The sequence below is a fragment of the Hylobates moloch genome, unplaced genomic scaffold (genome assembly GCF_009828535.3).
Source record: "Hylobates moloch isolate HMO894 unplaced genomic scaffold, HMol_V3 SCAFFOLD_20, whole genome shotgun sequence".
Taxonomy (NCBI): Eukaryota; Metazoa; Chordata; class Mammalia; order Primates; family Hylobatidae; genus Hylobates; species Hylobates moloch.
The window spans coordinates 52,495,164-52,512,589 of NW_026652295.1; the positions used below are offsets into that span (position 1 = coordinate 52,495,164).

The window sequence follows — 17,426 nt, forward strand, 5'->3', positions numbered from 1 at the left end:
GAGCCCAGAGATGGGAACAGGATTGTCTCCACTAAGATGGTAAATAGAGGCACCCTTTGTGTTCCATGCTCCTCAGTTCTATGTTAGTTGCTGGATCTTTTCTGATCCTTGTTCCCCAGCAAAATTTGTTGCTCTGTTGTCCATTCTTCAAGACTTCTTTGTATGATCAGCTTGTGACTCCTGTTCCATGTTTTGAGCTAAGGAGTTATTCAGTGGTAATGGTTCTCTGGGCTATGCTCCAAATAAGGTTTGAATTTTGGTAGGCCTGAGACTGAAAAGGCTGAGTCAAGCGGAAAATATAAAATTTAAAATTAAGGTAGGGTTACTGACAAATATATGTCTCATCAAGTCATCTTTTTAATGCTTGTAGCACATCATAAAGCTGTAGCTTGAATCCACACAATGGAGATCATGACTTCGAAAGACTGGAAAGTCCATCATCTGATTGAGAGAACCCATTCCAGTATCTCACACAGTGTAGAGTAGTGACTGAATGATTGAATGAAGAGCATTCTGTGGGCATTGTGAGAGATGGAAAGTGAGCCTGCATAGGCAGATTTTGACTCCTAAGAGAAATTCCTGAATTATCTTTCATGTCTTAAATTTCATCTCATATACTCTGTCAAGTCACTGAATCTCAAGGCTCCTTCCTTAAACCATCTCTGGAATACTCTCTCCACTTGCTCACTGGGTTTTTGAACACTGAAACACTTTCCTAGCTACCTGTCTCTTCTTCAGTCCCCTGCTACTGCCAGAATTGTTTAAAACAGAAGTTTTGTTGAATCACAAAACTGTGCGTCCTTCTATTCTTGGCTTTATCTTGTCTATTCAATTTTATCTCTTACTCCTAGTAAAAGGAACCTGTTTTCCAGCATGCCAGGTTTTTCTTTAATTTTTTTTCTTCCTTCATGATTAGTGAATGTACCAAACTCTCATATCTCTTCTGTGATTTTACTTATGTTTTTATCCTTGTATGGGATGGAAATATTTCTTCTTGCCACCTGATCAGGTTCTTACTCATTGCTCCAGGTTCAGCTGAAGCCCACCTCTTGCTCAGGGCTGTTCATAACTCATTTGCTCCATATTGATCTCTCCTTGCTTTTATTCTTAAAGCACTGAATATAGGCATTACTCATTTTGGCCTTTAGCAATGTATGGCTTTCTTCAAAGTGGTAACTAATGTTTTGTGTGTACAATTTGCCTCCTCAACTAATTAATAAATTCCTGAAAGACCAGTGTTTTGTGCTCCCAACATTACATCTAGCATATTACTGTATGCCTGACAGGTACTCAGTAGAGACACTAATGGCTGTGGGTAGGCATTGACTGTTTTCTAATTCTCTTGTAATTTAAATTGAGATACCTTGGAAAAGGAAAATCCAACAGCAATCTGTAAGGGAAATCTGTGTAGCTTATTTGTGATAGATGTGTGAAGTGTGGTGCTATTAATATCATTTTGGATATGAAATATGTGTCATTTTGAACTTCTGGTAGTGGAAATGTGTAAATGAGAAAATAATAGTTGATATGTATCATAAAACATTCTATTGCCAAATTTTAACTTGATCTTGATTTTCTTCTTTTCAAATACCAGATACTTCTCACCACTGCATGAATGGACATTTGAAAGTGCCATAGCCAGACACTTGCAAGCATGGAGACCTCATCAATGCTTTCCTCATTGAATGATGAGTGTAAATCTGACAACTACATTGAGCCTCACTACAAGGAATGGTATCGAGTAGCCATTGATATTCTGATTGAACACGGGTTAGAAGCATACCAAGAATTTCTTGTCCAGGAACGAGTTTCAGACTTTCTTGCTGAGGAAGAAATTAATTATATTTTGAAAAATGTCCAGAAAATTGCACAAAGCACAGCACATGGTACTGATGATTCCTGTGATGATACCTCATCTTCAGGGACCTACTGGCCTGTTGAGTCTGATGTGGAAGCTCCAAATCTTGACTTAGGCTGGCCATATGTGATGCCCGGACTCTTAGGGGGCACCCATATAGATCTCCTTTTTCATCCACCAAGAGCACATCTACTTACGATAAAGGAAACTATTCGGAAGATGATAAAAGAAGCAAGAAAGGTAATAACATTTCTATTTTGAAATGAAAAATTTGAAACGTAGAAAAGTAGAGAGAGTAATAACACAAATATGTATGTTAATAAAAGAATCTCTATATGTATAGGCCATGCCTATTATTTTTAGGAAATGTACCTGTGGATACACAGGAAGGTTGCATTTCCTATATCTTGCATATATCCAAGAGAGTGGCATTAGGTCTCTGCTAAAGAAAGAGATTTCCTTTTCTTAATAATGTACTCAAGAGATCTCTTCTCCCAAAGACTGAGGTATGTTGACTGGGAATAAGATGACTCGACACTCATAATTTTAAAGTAGAATTTAGAATTAAAAAATTCTAAATTTTTCTTCTTCTCTGAAAGGAAGTAGTTGGTGGATATGGTGAAGTTTTCTTTGTTCTTAACAGGACTGAATGCCAATTCTTGCTCTGAATGTGGTTTATGCTATTAAATAAACCATACGTTTACTTATCTATGTTCCTGAGTTGTGTGGAAACAGTATAAAATCAACATAATAATAATGTAAAATTCTAAAGTAAGATTCTGAGATATTTAGCATTTTAAGGCTTTGGTGTTCTTTATCAAATATTTATATTGACTTATACATCTCACAGATCTTATTTTAGAGCTTGGGTAAAACTGTAGAACTCTTTAATCAAGCAACAAAAGTTATTAAGAGTTTTGTATCTACTCAGCACCATGGTAGGCACTTTGGAGACTACAAAAAAATTTGCTAAGCTCAATCTAGAGTTTTAAAATGTATGAGCAAGGCCGGGCGTGGTGGCTCATGCCTGTAATCCCAGCACTTTGGGAGGCTGAGGCAGGCGAATCACTTGAGGTCAGGAGTTTGAGACCACCCTGGCCAACATAGTGAAACCTCATCTCTACAAAAATAATAATAATAATAATAAGCCAGATGTGGTGGCGGGTGCTTGTAGTCCCAGCTAGTCAGGAGGCTAAGACACGAGAATCGCTTGAACCTGGGAGGGGGAGGTTGCAGTGAACCGAGATTGCACCACTGCCCTCTAGCCTGGGTGACAGAGCGAGACCCTGTCTCACCAAAAAAAAAAAAAAAAAAAAAAATTATAGGCAAACAGTTACAATTTTTAATTATAAAGTGTGCATTTTTTAGTTATGACTATGTGATACAGAAATTTAGATCTAAAAGGGACCTTAGGAAGCACACACTCATGACATTGCTTTCTTCTATGCCAATAAGACACAGAAATGCTTGCAAGAGCATGCTTTTATGAAGTACATCAATATACGACCCTTGAATTCCTCAGTGACGTGGCAGTGCAAGACAGGCAACTGAAAGGCTAACAATCATGTAGGGAGACACAGTGTTCTGAAGCTAGTGTTAAATGCAAGTTTGGTAAAAATGAGGTAATTTTTTTCCCTAAACCTTTTGAGTTTAAGCTGTCTTTTTAGCTGTATTAATTTCTTTAACAGTATTATATTAAATAAAGTACTAATCCATTCCAGTTGTTAAAAATTAGCTAAGAATCAGGCTCACTGTAAGTGACCAAACTTTTACTGAATGAATTGAACTGTCATTCAATTTTCTGAATTGAACCATGAATATCTTTTTAAACAGTACTATCTTAGGCTCTGTGAACAAATTATACAACTGGATTTTTAAGGCAACAGTACAAAATTTGAGGCTATATATGAGTCTTTGTAATGGCAAAATAATAAATATCAAGTATTAATGTTTGCTGATTTTGTTTGGGGACATGATATGCTTTTGAAGCACAATGTTAACAGAAAATTGAAATCCATTTTTGAAAATACATCAGGGAAGATGAAGATTCTTATTGTGGTAACTTAGTAGTAATGCATTTATCACCCTGCATGATAGCTAGTTTCCTTTGGGACATTGCATTATTGTGACACAAAATGTTAATTCAGGAGATATCATAAGTTTTTGGGCTAGCATTCACTGGGAACTGAGCATTAGTCGTGATCTTTTGATGTATTTTTCTTTCTAATGTGGCAGCTTTGTATTTAATGAGCCTCTAAAAGTAATATCTTCTACCCGGTCACTGTCTGTTGAGAACTCCCACTTGAATTAGTGAGCTGAAGAAATTGAAGTCCATACTGTAAAATAGTAATGCGATGTGTGCTTCTCTTTCATAAAATCAGTGTGGCATACAAATAAGAAAGAGAATTGTGTCTTTTTTCTACTCGTATAGCTATAGCTAAGTTGAATTTGAAGTAAGAGAATTATTTGATCTTGTAAATTGAGTATACTGCCAATCAAATATAAATTATAACAGATGACTTCGATTTGGTGCACATGGTTTTTCTCATTTTTTATTTTTTTATTCTTTGTTTTTAACACAGAGACAAGGTTTCCCTATGTTATCCAGGCTGGTCTCAAACTCCTGTACTCAAGTGATCCTCCCGCCTCAGGCTCCCAAAGTGCTGGGATTACAGGCATGAGTCACTATTTTTTAAGGTGTTAGGGAATGTGCTAGTTTCTACCCAGATGCAATAAATATTGAAGTCAGATTGGTTATCTTTGCGTGGAATATGTATTTCTCAATTATTTTGGAAGATTCTTCATATGTCGCCATATCTACTTAAAGATTTCTGAAGGATTAAGTACTCTGGGAAAAAAAGTTATTGACCCCATTTTTAAAAAATTAAGATTATTTAGCTTATAACTGGACATGGTCCTGTGAAGAATTTTTAAAAGAACAAATATTATGAAATAAAAGCTTACCAGAACACATTGCTTTTTAAAGATTAAATGTGGTTTTCATGACTGTCATTTACTCAACAGATGTCATGCTCTTACTATCTTTCAGAATCAGTGGAAGCCTAATAGTCATCAGGATAAGCTTTCTGTGTTTGAATTTTTTTCAGAGGGTAATTTATCTTTATTGGTAACTCAGTGAATTGTCATGGCATTGTAAAGGGATGATCTTTTTTTCTTAAAGTGTTTGGATAATGTATATTTTAATGGATAAAGGATAAAGGTTTTTTTTTTTTTTTTTAGCTTCCAAATATCTCAGGGAGAATCTTTTGGTAATAAACATTGTAAAACTCTACAGAGATATGAAGCCAAACCAGTAGGACTAGACACCATCAAAACAGAACCCAGGAAAAGATCTCAGATAAGAATTTAAATCCATTTTCACTTTTGTGTTTGCAGTTGAGATAAGGTACTTGTGAAAATAATGCCATTTTATGGAAAAATCTTAAACTAATGAAAAGAATATAAAAGTTATCTGCTTAAAGGCCCAAACATTTGAAGTCTGATTATAACCACCAAGTTAACCTTCCGGTCTCTTATGAAAGGAATTAAAAATGATTCTCGATCTCAACTGTCTTTACTGGAAAGAGGTGAAACATTTTGTGTTTGTTTTTGAATTTCAGTAATTTATATGCTCTCATTTCTAGCTTAAGTTATATAGTTAAATGAGCTCTTGATCATTTTGCTTTTATAAGCAGAATGTGATCTTTATAGTATTTCAAAAATCTATACTTTTTTACTTATTAATTTTATTTTTGCTACTTATCGCTTAGAAATTGATTAGAGTTTTTTTTGTGTGTGTTTTGTTTTGTTTCTTTCTTTTGTATGTTTGCTTATTTTGTTTCAGAACTTTCCTTTGGGAAAATTCAATTGTAGATAATATCTTACTTGTGCCCTAAAGGGACATATTTTAGTTTACTGATTCTTTTTTTTAAAACCCTTTCTATTTTTCACTTTGTGATTGACATAATTACATTTAGGTCAGACTTTACTTTGTAAAGTCTGATAGTGTCTAGCCAGACTTTTCCCAGGTAATTATTTGTCTGTCAAGAAGTGTTCCCAAGATGATATATGCACATATTCCTAATTACTGTGAACTCCTCTTATGAAAACATCACCTCTAATTACTTAAAAAAGTCTTCTTTCATTAAAGTTTTTTTTTTTCCTAGCCACTCAGTAGTACGTATTTACAAAGTTATAACTTCTGAGAGTCTTGAATATCTGAATGTTTAACCACAATGTTACTTGCATCTCTGTTTCCTAATTCTAGGCTAGCTTTTTCTGTGAGATGTGAATCTTACTCTTGTGAAATATGGAATCAAGACACATAAGCAAAAGTCTAGTGAGAATTAGGACAGAGTAATTCCTGATGCGCTCTGTACCACATTACCTGAGTTCAGGGCTTGGTGCCTTACTGAGTCACTGTTCCTGGGTGTGTCTATTATGGCCTTGGGAGGTATTAGTAATATAGAGAAATATTAACCATCAGTTGGCCCCACAGATGCAAAGAGGAAGATGAACAGGTGATGGGGAATCTTCTTGGGAGTGAGCTGATAGTATAAAAGTAGAACTAGGATAGAGACTTTGTCACCAGGACTCTAACTAGTGTGGCATTAAACAAGTCATTGTACCTCCTCAAGTTTCTTCATTTATTTAGGAAAAGATACGAAGCAAAAATGTTTTCACATTTTTAAAATCTAGTGTTCCTATCCAAATCTCTAACATTGCCCACCAACTTAAGATTATTTTGATATGTTATATTCCTTGCTGAATTAGTTCGTGACAGAAATGATTTTTATTGTGTCATGGTATGTTACTTCCATCTGCATCCCTGTGTAACCATGTCCTGCCCAGCTAAGTGATATTTATATGTTTATCTGTGCCTTCATTAGACTAGAATGATCTCTGTCCTGATGTTGCTAATTATTATTAAGAATTTCCTCTCTACCCTGTCCCTGTCCCAACTCTCACTGTGAATTTTGTCATTCTTTGAATTTGAGTCAAAATTGATTTCTTCTTGGAAATAACGTTTTGCTTAGTGAAATTTAATGACATTACTATCCTGGGACATTAAGTTGAACATTTCTTCTGTGAATAAAATGCATTACATGTTAATATATATTTATGTTTGAGTGTGTATGTTTGAGAGAGAGGGCATGAGAGGAGAAGGAGGGAAAGAGAGAGGGAAGAAGAGATGGAGGGAAAGAGAGGGAAGAGGGAAGGTGGAAGAAAGGGAGAGAAAAGAAGGTGGGAAAGAGACAGGAGAGGAGGGAAGGAGAGAGAAAGAAAAAGAGATCTGGTTAAAATTGCACTGACTTCATCCTGCCAACAACTGCTGTGTCTTTATGACAGTACTCTGTCTTTAACAAACTCGTGGTGCTATACAGAGAGACAACACATTCCATATCTATTTTATGTTTGTTGAAGCAAAAAATTTAAAAAGTATGGAAAGATGAAAATGAAATTGTTATATGAGACTTCCAACTTGGTTGCACACGGAAGTCATCAGTAACTTAGAAATTTCAGGTGTTTTACTCTGCAGTGTATTATCAGGTAAAGTCTAAGGATCCTCAGTGACTTGTATTTTTAAGAGACTTTATTTAAAAATTGACAACTGAGAAAAGAATTTAGCTTTAAAAAGAAAAAATACAGTTATTTATGGGTGTCAGTAAGTTTATCAGAGTCTTTGCTTTGCTAATACTAACCTATACCTCTATTAATAGTTGGAAAGAAATAATTTAAAATGCGAGTTATTTAGGAGTGCTTTTTTTTTTTTTTTTTTTTTTTTTTTTAAGACAGAGTTTTATTCTTTTGCTCAGGCTGGAGTGAAATGTCCCAATCTCAGCTCACTGCAACCTCTGTCCCCCCAGGTTCAAGCGATTCTCCTGCCTTAGCCTCCTTGGTATCTGGGATTATAGGGACCCGTCACCACGCCCGGCTCATTTTTGTATTTTCAGTAGAGACAGGGTTTCGTCACGTTGGCCAGGCTGGTCTCCTGACCTCAGGTGATCCACCCGCCTCAGCCTCCCAAATTGCTCGAATTACAGACATGAGCCACCGCACCCTGCTGGAGTGCATATAATTTATCTGATTGGGAGAAATGCTTTTGAGACTATTTCCTTTACTCAGCTATTACTCTTTAGTATTTTTAAATTCTCTCTCTCTCTCTCTCTCTCTCTCTATATATATATATATATATATATATATAAAATAAGCTGTGAAACGATTTTTGTAGGGACTGCACATAGTGTGTATGTATAGTCCTCTGAGCTTTGAGGTAGTGTTACCGACTATGGTACAAAATGTAGTTCTATATATTTGGGGATCTCTGAAGTAGAATGTTTATTTTTTGTGATTGTCTATGTTTACTCATTCTTTCCTGTCTCTGGTTTAAAATAAAAACCAAACAGTTACTTATTGAAATGTGTAATATTTTCTGATGATACACCTTTAGTAGTTTGTTGGAATGGCAAAGCTCATTGTCATCGTAAAACCTTGTCATAAAATACTGAGAATTCATAATGCCTAAATACCTAAATTCCAGAGGGGTAGAAATGAGCAGTTTTACACACTCAAATGCCTTCAAGGCTAAGCCACAAAAATAACTCTGCAAAGGAGAAAGGGCAGATGATATTCCAACAGGGAATGAAAGGAACATGGAAGAAGAGATAACTTGACCCGACTTAAGGCATTCTTTAGGCATTTGTTATAGAGGTGATAAGCTTAGGACCTTAGGTACACATTGAGGCATCTTATCAAAAGTTAAGTTTCATGAAAATAAGGGGATATTACTTTACTTGTCTGTCCTCTCAATGAGATGTAAAAAGTCATGAAGGTTTGCCATGGGAGCCTTTTTGAGATGATGAGTGCTGACATTTTGACACACTGACATTTTGCATTTTAAGGATTCTGCCTGCTCTCATAGTTGCTACAGATCCATCATGTGATATATTTTTATATCAATTATTGATATCTTTAGTCACTCTTCAAATTATCTTGAAAGAAGTTGGGCAACTTTTATCCTAAGGACTGGAACTCACATCTGATTTTGAGCAATGAATTTATATTATGCAATTTAGTAACAATATCAGGTAACATGTATTGAGCACTTACATGTTAGGCACCGTGCTAAGCACTTTACATGCATTATCTTAAGTTGACCTTCCTAACAACCTTGTGAAATGTGTCCTTTTATCCACATTTTACTGATGAAAAATACTGCGTTCTTGTGGTAGGTTGGTCAGTGGTAATGAAGCAGAATGAAACCAAAATGATCATAACTAGAAAGTGGTAAAGATTATATATTCCTAATTGGAGGTGTTTGAAGACCTGGTTGAGAGGGTCTAAGATTGAGATCAGTGGGTGTAGGTGTGGAAGCATTGATTTCTAAATGAGTCAGGTAAAAGGTATCATGTGGTCGTTATTTGAAGTCAGAAGTAACTCACCTGGAACTGACAAAAGTTCATGATAAGTAGATAAGGTGCTGGTACCTAGAATGCAGACCAGGCCAGGAGGCACTGAAAGGAAATGCATTTCTGAGTTCAAAGGTAAGGTAAATTTGAAGTAGGAAGAAAAGGAGAATCAGGTAATGAAGTTGTCCTTTGGCCTCTGCTGGGTTCAGCTATGAGGGAAATCAGTAAGTCTTTGGCCAACCTTATAGGCTAAAGGTATTGCAGGCCATTTATTCATTTAGCAGTTATTTTTTAGTGCCATTGATGTATCAGATACTACTCTAAGTTCTGAGAATACACAGGTGAATAAAGTACCAAAGAAACCCTGCCTACCCTTGAATGAAGTTTACCTGCAAATGGGGATAATCAACTAATAAATAAGGAGTGCTAGCAGGAAGAAGCAAAACACAAATATGGTTGAGTAAAGGGAGCTGAGAATGGTGGTGGAAGGTAGTTTGCAGTTTTAAATAGGGTGCTCGGAGTAGGCCTTAAGAAAGTGACATTTGAGCCAAGATTTGAGAAAAGAAGGAATAAGCCATGCATGTATTTGTGGGCAGAACACAGGAGACACAGGGGAAGCTTTCTTGTTTTTTAGAAGAATAGCAGAGGCCAGTTGTTGGACCCGACAGCAAAGAGGAGATGAGTAGAAGATGCATCAGAGAGGAGACATGGAGGCTAGATCTTGGGGATTCCCACTGGCCATTTTAAGGAACTTGGCTATGATTCCTGTAAATTAGGAATCTACAGGAGAATTTTGAGCAAAAGAGAGACATCAATTTTAAACCTGCTGTATTTTAACAGTATGCTTCTGGCTGTAATATTGAAAATTGACTGTAGGGGACTAAGAATGAGCATATCAGATATTACTAAAATAATTCAGGTGTGGGGTGATGGTATCTTAGATGGTCAGATGGTGGCAGCAATGGCTAGTTTTTAGGTATATTTTGAAGGTAGTGAAACATGGGATGTGAAATATGTTGAACAATATAAGATGACTTCAACATTTTTTGCCTGAGCAGTTGGAGTGATGGTGTCAGAAGCCTCAAAGTTGGGATCAGGAAGCAGGCATAGAGACTGAGTTAAGGGGACTTTTAAGTTACCACTTCACCATAGCTTTTGGATGGTTGATTACTGACATCTGCCAACACACGTCTAAGTATCTCTAGATGAGGGTTCACATTGGAACCCAAATAGTGACATCTGGCACTGTCACTGACATCTGGCAACACACATGTCTAAGTATCTCTAGATGAGGGGTCACATTGGAACCCAAATAGTGACTGACTTGGAGAATAGTCCTGACCCCGAAGACCTAGTTGTAAGTAACTTGGATAAGATTCAGATGCAAAAGAGTGGGTAAATAGAGAGTATGAGATAAGAACATGACTGATTAGATGCTGTCCCAGGACCTAATAAAACAGGAGATTATCTACCCTGCTGAGAAGCAGAACCTCCCAACACTTAGTCTTCTTAAACAAACTTTTACAGGCAATGATTTCGCAATTCCTTTATGCTGGGTCAGGTGAGTGGAAGAAGGAGAAACTGGGAAGGGGTCACGTAGGAGGTCCCTTTTTTTAACAGGCCATTTGGATGGATAGTTTTGATAAGTAGGAGATGTATGGTGGAGAGCTGGGCATTTTCAGACAATGGGGGAGTGTGAGAGAAGTAGAGTAGGGTGGAAAAAAAGGAAGGCAGAGTTGTTGAGAGAGGTTGATTAAGGCCAAATTGTGAAGGTCCTTTGGAATTCCAAACCTTGTGGAAGAGAATAGTGGGAAGTCATGAGATGTTTTTTAGTGACAGTGATGTTGTTAAATCTGATTTTGGACATATTAATATTGTGTTTTGGTTAGTTAACACATAGAGAAGAATATAAGACAGGTTGTATCAGGCATTGGGATAATGGTCAGCAACAAGCTGACAATAGGCTGAAGCTGACGTTCAATAGCAAACAAAATGTCCTTTCAAGGGGAAAATATATCTTCAATTTCCTACTAGAATAGAATGTAAATGTAACTACTTATTTCTGTATCTTAAGGAAAGTGCTTTTTTTGTTTTAAAGCTATTTTTAAGATGTCTTAATTATCTGATTTTAAGCTAATAAAATTTATTTCTGTACAAAAAAAGTTTTAACTATCTACATATAGTTTAAGTCTACATATGCTTATTGAGTCCCAGCTATGTGCAAGGCACTCTGCTAATTCATACGGATGGGGGGAAAAACCCACTTCAAGTGATTTAAAGTCTAATATTTGAGGGATATGGTAAAAGATTCGTATAATACGTAGATCACCTGAATGATCTATGTATTATATGGGGTCTGGATTTTTTTCCACCTGTTTACTCTTTAAGTATCCGGATTATAGAGACAATTATTGAAATTTTAAAGTAGCAAAAATATGATACAGATAAAATACCTCCAAAATATTTATTAGCAAATATGTTTTACTAATGTGACAAATGTATATATAGAAGGTTTCTTTTTTTTTTTTTGAGATGGAGTCTCGCTTTGTTGCCCAGCCTGGAGTGCAGTGGCATGATCTCAGCTCACTGCAACCTCTGTCTCTCAGGTTCAAGTGGTTCTCCTGCCTCAGCCTCCTGAGTAGCTGGGATTACAGGTGTGTGCCACCATGCCTTGCTAATTTTTGTATTTTTAATAGAGACAGGGTTTCACCATGTTGGTCAGGCTGGTCTCAAACTCCTGACCTCGTGATCCATCTGCCTTGGCCTCCCAAAGTGCTGGGATTAAAGGTGTGAGCCACCGCGCCCAGTCAAAGGTTTATTTTTTATTATTAGGGTACATATATTCCTTATAGGCAATATGGAAAAATTCAAGAAAGGGTTAAGAAAAGGCAATCGTAATCTCCCAGTAGAGATAATCACTGCTACTAATGTTAGAAATTTTCTTACCTATTAAATAGAGAAATACGTGTATACACAAGTGTATGTGTATGTATTTTGATATCTTATGTAAATCCCTGAAATAGAAGATTCAGATGTGTTATATTTGAGATCATATTTTGTATAATATTTTTAAAATTGCCTCCTGTCTTTTTTTGCTTAAGATTTTTCTTACAATAAAATAATTGATTTCTTGTAATGAAATGCAATGGCATAACAAAATAGGGGGCAATGGGAGCTGCTGTGTCTCCCACGGAATTTAAAAACAGTAAGATTGACTAGATGGCAGTCCGCTTTTGAGAGCATGTGCTGACAACTGTAAATAATATTAGTGATAATATACTCCTTCATTACTGCCACCTCCACCCATTTCTTACTCATCCCTCTACCTCTTAGCATACCAGTGCTGATATGGTGAGAGTCTCATGGTAATATTCCTTCAGAAATGAAGAAAGCCTCATAACTGTTTCGGTGTAATCATCGGTAAGAAAAATTGGTAACTGTACATTTTATTTTGAAAATGAGAACTTTCCTCTGGGCTGTATTAATTTCATATTAATAATCACATTTTGATTTTTTTCTTCCTTGAACTCAAACACAGGCAATAAATAAACATGAAAGGGAAAACATTGTCATTTGGCTAAATATCAATCCAATATACGCTGCTGAAAAAAATGTATAATCATAAAAAAAAACTGAGTCATAATAGTCATATTTCAACCTGCTGAATTCTGGAGCAGTTACTGAAAAAAGAAAAATAAATCTGAGGTTTGTGATCATGTAGTCTTTTTACAATTGGGCAATGAGAAATTGAGAAAGTCCAAAGTCACACATTTGGTGACCATAAGGACTGACAGCACTCAGGCATCTGGGCTTCTATTCTTTTTTATTTATTTATTTTTATTATTATACTTTAAGTTCTAGGGTACTTGTGCACAACGTGCAGGTTTGTTACATATGTATACATGTGCCATGTTGGTGTGCTGCACCCGTTAACTGGTCATTTACATTAGGTATATCTCCTAATGCTATCCCTCCCGCCTCCCCCTGCCCCATGACAGGCCCCAGTGTGTGATGTTCCCCACCCTGTGTCCAAGTGTTCTCATTGTTCAGTTCCCACCTATGAGTGAGAACATGTGGTGTTTGGTTTTTTGTCCTTGTGATAGTTTGCTCAGAATGATGGTTTCCAGCTTCATCCGTGTCCCTACAAAGAACATGAACTCATCCTTTTTTATGGCTACATAGTATTCCATGGTGTATATGTGCCACATTTTCTTAATCCAGTCTATCATTGATGGGCATTTGGGTTGGTTCTAAGTCTTTGCTATTGTGAATAGTGCATCTGGACTTCTAAGATTATTGTATCATGTTGCTTCTCTAGTGGGAAGGAGAAATACGTTTGTTAATGACACCAGTAATAGCTAATGTTTAATGCTATGTGCCAGGCAGTGTTTGAAGCATTTTATATGTACTGATGTATTAACACATTTGTCTTCACAACAGTTCTCTAACATAGATATCTTTATTGCCCTTTTTTTAGAGGTGAGGAATAAAAAAGTTAAATAATTTTTTCTAGGCTTCAGAAGTAGAAAATGACAGGTCTGGTATTTGAGCCTGGGTCATGGGCTCAGACAGACCCTGCTTGGGCTTACCATTATGGTGTATTACCCCGATAGACCACTCCAGGCAGGCTCCATGCAAACCAACTGAACATTCACAACCATGCTTTTGTTCCAGTATTATTGCATTTGATTCCTGGTTATCTGCCACATGGACTCCAACTCGTAAGCGTGGAGTATATGATGAGGCTTTGTGCTTTATCTCCTGCCTCCCTCAATCACTTCCACTTCAGGGCTACTGGGCCTGTTCTGGGCCTTCCACTGTAGAAGTATTCCTTCCTGTTTTTGTTCATGATTATTTACCTACTTGGAGCATTCTTTCCCAACTTTTTGCCTTCAATTCATCTTTTAAAATCCATGTTAAATTATACTTGTTTGGGAAAGCTTTGTTTGATTCCCTTACCAGACTTCAGTTAGTCATCCTCTATATTATTGTCACTTTATTTTTTTATTATTTATTTATTTATTTTGAGATGGAGTCTCGCTCTGTCGCCCAGGCCGGAGTGCAGTGGCGTGATCTCAGCTCACTGCAAGCCCCGCCTCCCGGGTTCACGCATTCTCCTGCCTCAGCCTCCCGAGTAGCTGGGACTACAGACGCCTGCCACCTCACCTGGCTAATTTTTTTGTTTTTGTATTTTTAGTAGAGACGGGGTTTCACCGTGTTAGCCAGGATGGTCTCTGTCTCCTGACCTCATGATCCGCCCACCTTGGCCTCCCAAAATGCTGGGATTACAGGCGTGAGCCACCGCTCCTGGCCATTATTGTCACTTTATACCTGTTCTTTAAGATGAGATATATTATTCATTTTGTCATAGGACCCATGATTTTTTGGTGATTTTTTATTTTTATTTTTTTTTGAGACAGAGTTTTGCTCTTGTTGCCCAGGCTGGAGTGCAATGGGGCAATCTTGGCTTACCGCAACCTCTGCCTCCCAGGTTCAAGCGATTCTCCTGCCTCAACCTCCCGAGTAGCTGGGATTACAGGCATGTACCACCATGCCTGGCTAATTTTTTGTATTTTTAGTAGAGATGGGGGTTCTCCATGTTGGTCAGACTGGTCTTGAACTCTCGACCTCAGGTGATCTGCCTGCCTTGGCCTCCCAAAATGCTGGGATTACAGGCGTGAGCCACCACACCTGGCTGATTGTTTAAAACTAGGTTATTTTTCTTTTTAAATTTATTTGCAATTATTTTTTATGCTGTGTATGAATTATTTGTCAGACACATGTTGCAAATATCTTCTATAGCTCAGTTGTTCACTCTGATAATGGTTTTTTTTTTTGGATTAACAGGAGTTCTTAATTTATAGAAATTCTTAATTTCAATGTAGCCTAATTTTTTAATCTTTTATTTTAAGGTCAGCTATTTTTGTGTTCTATCAAAGAAATATTTGCAGCCGAGTGCAGTGGCTCATGCCTGTAATCCCAGGACTTTGGGCGGCCGAGGCAGGCAGATCACTTGAGGCCAGGAATTCATGACCAGCCTTGCCAATATAGGGAAACCCTGTCTCTACTAAAAATGCAAAAAAGGCCAGGCATAGTGACTCACACCTTTAATCCCAGCACCGTGGGAGGCCAAGGTGGGTGGATCACGAGGTCAAGAGATGGAGACCATCCTGGCCAACATGGTGAAACCCCGTCTCTACTAAAAATACAAAAATTATTTGGGTATGGTGGCATGCGCCTGCAGTCCCAGCTACGCTGGAGGCTGAGGCAGGAGAATCGCTTGAATCCAGGAGGCAGAGGTTGCAGTGAGCTGAGATCGCGCCACTGCACTCCAGCCTGGTGACAGAGCAAGACCCCGTCTAAAAAAAAAAAAAAAAAGAAAAAAAAGAAAATGAGCTGGGTGTGTGGCACATGCCTATGATCCCAGCTACTTGGGAGGCTGAGTCATGAGAATTGCTTGAACCTGGGGGGCGGAGGTTGTAGTAAGCCAAGACTGCGCCATTGCACTCCAGCCTGTGCAACAGAGTGAGACTCTGTCTCAAAAAAAAAAAAAAAAAAAAAGAAATATTTGCCTTCCCCAGTATCAAGAAGATGTTATCCTTAATTGGCCTTTAGATGTTTTATTTTGTCTTTCATATGATGTGAGGTCAGGGTCCATTTTGATTTCCATATGAATATGCAGTTACTGCTGTGTCATAACTCAAGTGACCACTTATATATGGGTATATTTCTGGACTCTGTTCTAATTCCATTGATTTATTTACCATTGCTGTGCCAAGACCACAGTGCCTTGGTTATTACTATAAGCCTTTCCATTTGGTAGTGAGTCCTCTGGTATTTCTTTTTTTTTTTTTTTTTTTTGAGTCGGAGTCTCGCTCTGTCGCCCGGGCTGGAGTGCAGTGGCGCTATCTTGGCTCACTGCAAGCTCCGCCTCCCGGGTTCACGCCATTCTCCTGCCTCAGCCTCTCGAGTAGCAGGGACTCAGGCGCCTGCCACCACGCCCGGCTAATTTTTTGTATTTTTCGTAGAGACGGGGTTTCACTGTTAGCCAGGATGGTCTCGATCTCCTGACCTCGTGATCCGCCCACCTCGGCCTCCCAAAGTGCTGGGATTACAGGCATGAGCCACCGTGCCCGGCCCAGTATTGTTCTTTTTTCAGTATTGCCTCGGCTACTCTAAATCTTTTGCTTTCTGTAGGAATTTTAGAATCATCTTGTCAACTTTCCAAAAAAAAATAATGTTGGGATTTTGGTTGGGATTTCACTGCATTTATACAACAGTTTGAGTAGAGTTGAACTTTACGATATTAAGTCTTCTAATCCAGGAACAAGGTATATTCCTCTATTAAGTTATGTTTAATTTCGTTCTGTACAATTTTGTTGTTTCCTTTGTATAGGTCTCACATATCATTTGTTTGATTTATTCCTAATTATTTGTTATTTTTGATGCTGTTGGAAATATTTTAATTTTTTTATTTTTTACTAATATGGAAATATATTTTTTGTATATTGACATTGGGTCCAGTGACTGGATTGATACGCTTATTAATTCCAATAGTTTATATATAGGTTATTTTGGATTTTCTATATATATTATCTGTAAATAATGGTAATTTTATTTTTCTCTTTTCCAACCCATATAACTTTCAAATCTTTTGACTGCCTTAATACTTTGGGTAGGTGTTCCATTGCAATGTTTAACATAATGTTAAATGTAAACAATACTTGCTATACATTTTTTTTAAAAGAAACTGTCATATATAGGAAGTTCTATTCCTAAAGAGTTTTTATCATTTTATCATGTCATATGATTTTTCTCCTTTATTCTGGTAATATCTTAAGCTACATTAATTGATTTTCTAGAAATACATCACCAATGCAATCCCGGAATTCATTTGAATTAGTTGTGATATTTTATTTATATAAAGCTAGATTGCATTTGCTGGTATTTTATTTATGCATTTTGTGCTTATGTTCAGAAGAAATACTGGGTTGTAGTTTTCATTTCTTATAATTGTAGTCGTCAGTTTTTAGTATCAAGGTTATGCTGCCCTCATAATGATGTTTATTTTTTGTTTTTTGTTTTCCAAGTTCTCCGCAAGAGTTTGTGTAAGATTTCAACCTTGAATATTAGGAAAGATTTGCCAATGAAGTTATTTG

At 37.1% G+C, this 17,426-nt stretch overlaps 1 protein-coding gene across 1 annotated transcript in view; it reads left to right on the forward strand.

The window, feature by feature from the left end:
- The window catches only part of FAM83B (family with sequence similarity 83 member B), a 98,353-nt gene that overhangs the window by 22,101 nt on the left and 58,826 nt on the right, over positions 1–17,426 (forward strand). Inside the window, exon 2 of the mRNA XM_032140716.1 lies at positions 1,595–2,098. Coding sequence (XP_031996607.1) covers positions 1,655–2,098 — 444 coding nt within the window. The 5' untranslated portion in view covers positions 1,595–1,654. The remainder of the gene's footprint in view (positions 1–1,594; positions 2,099–17,426) is intronic.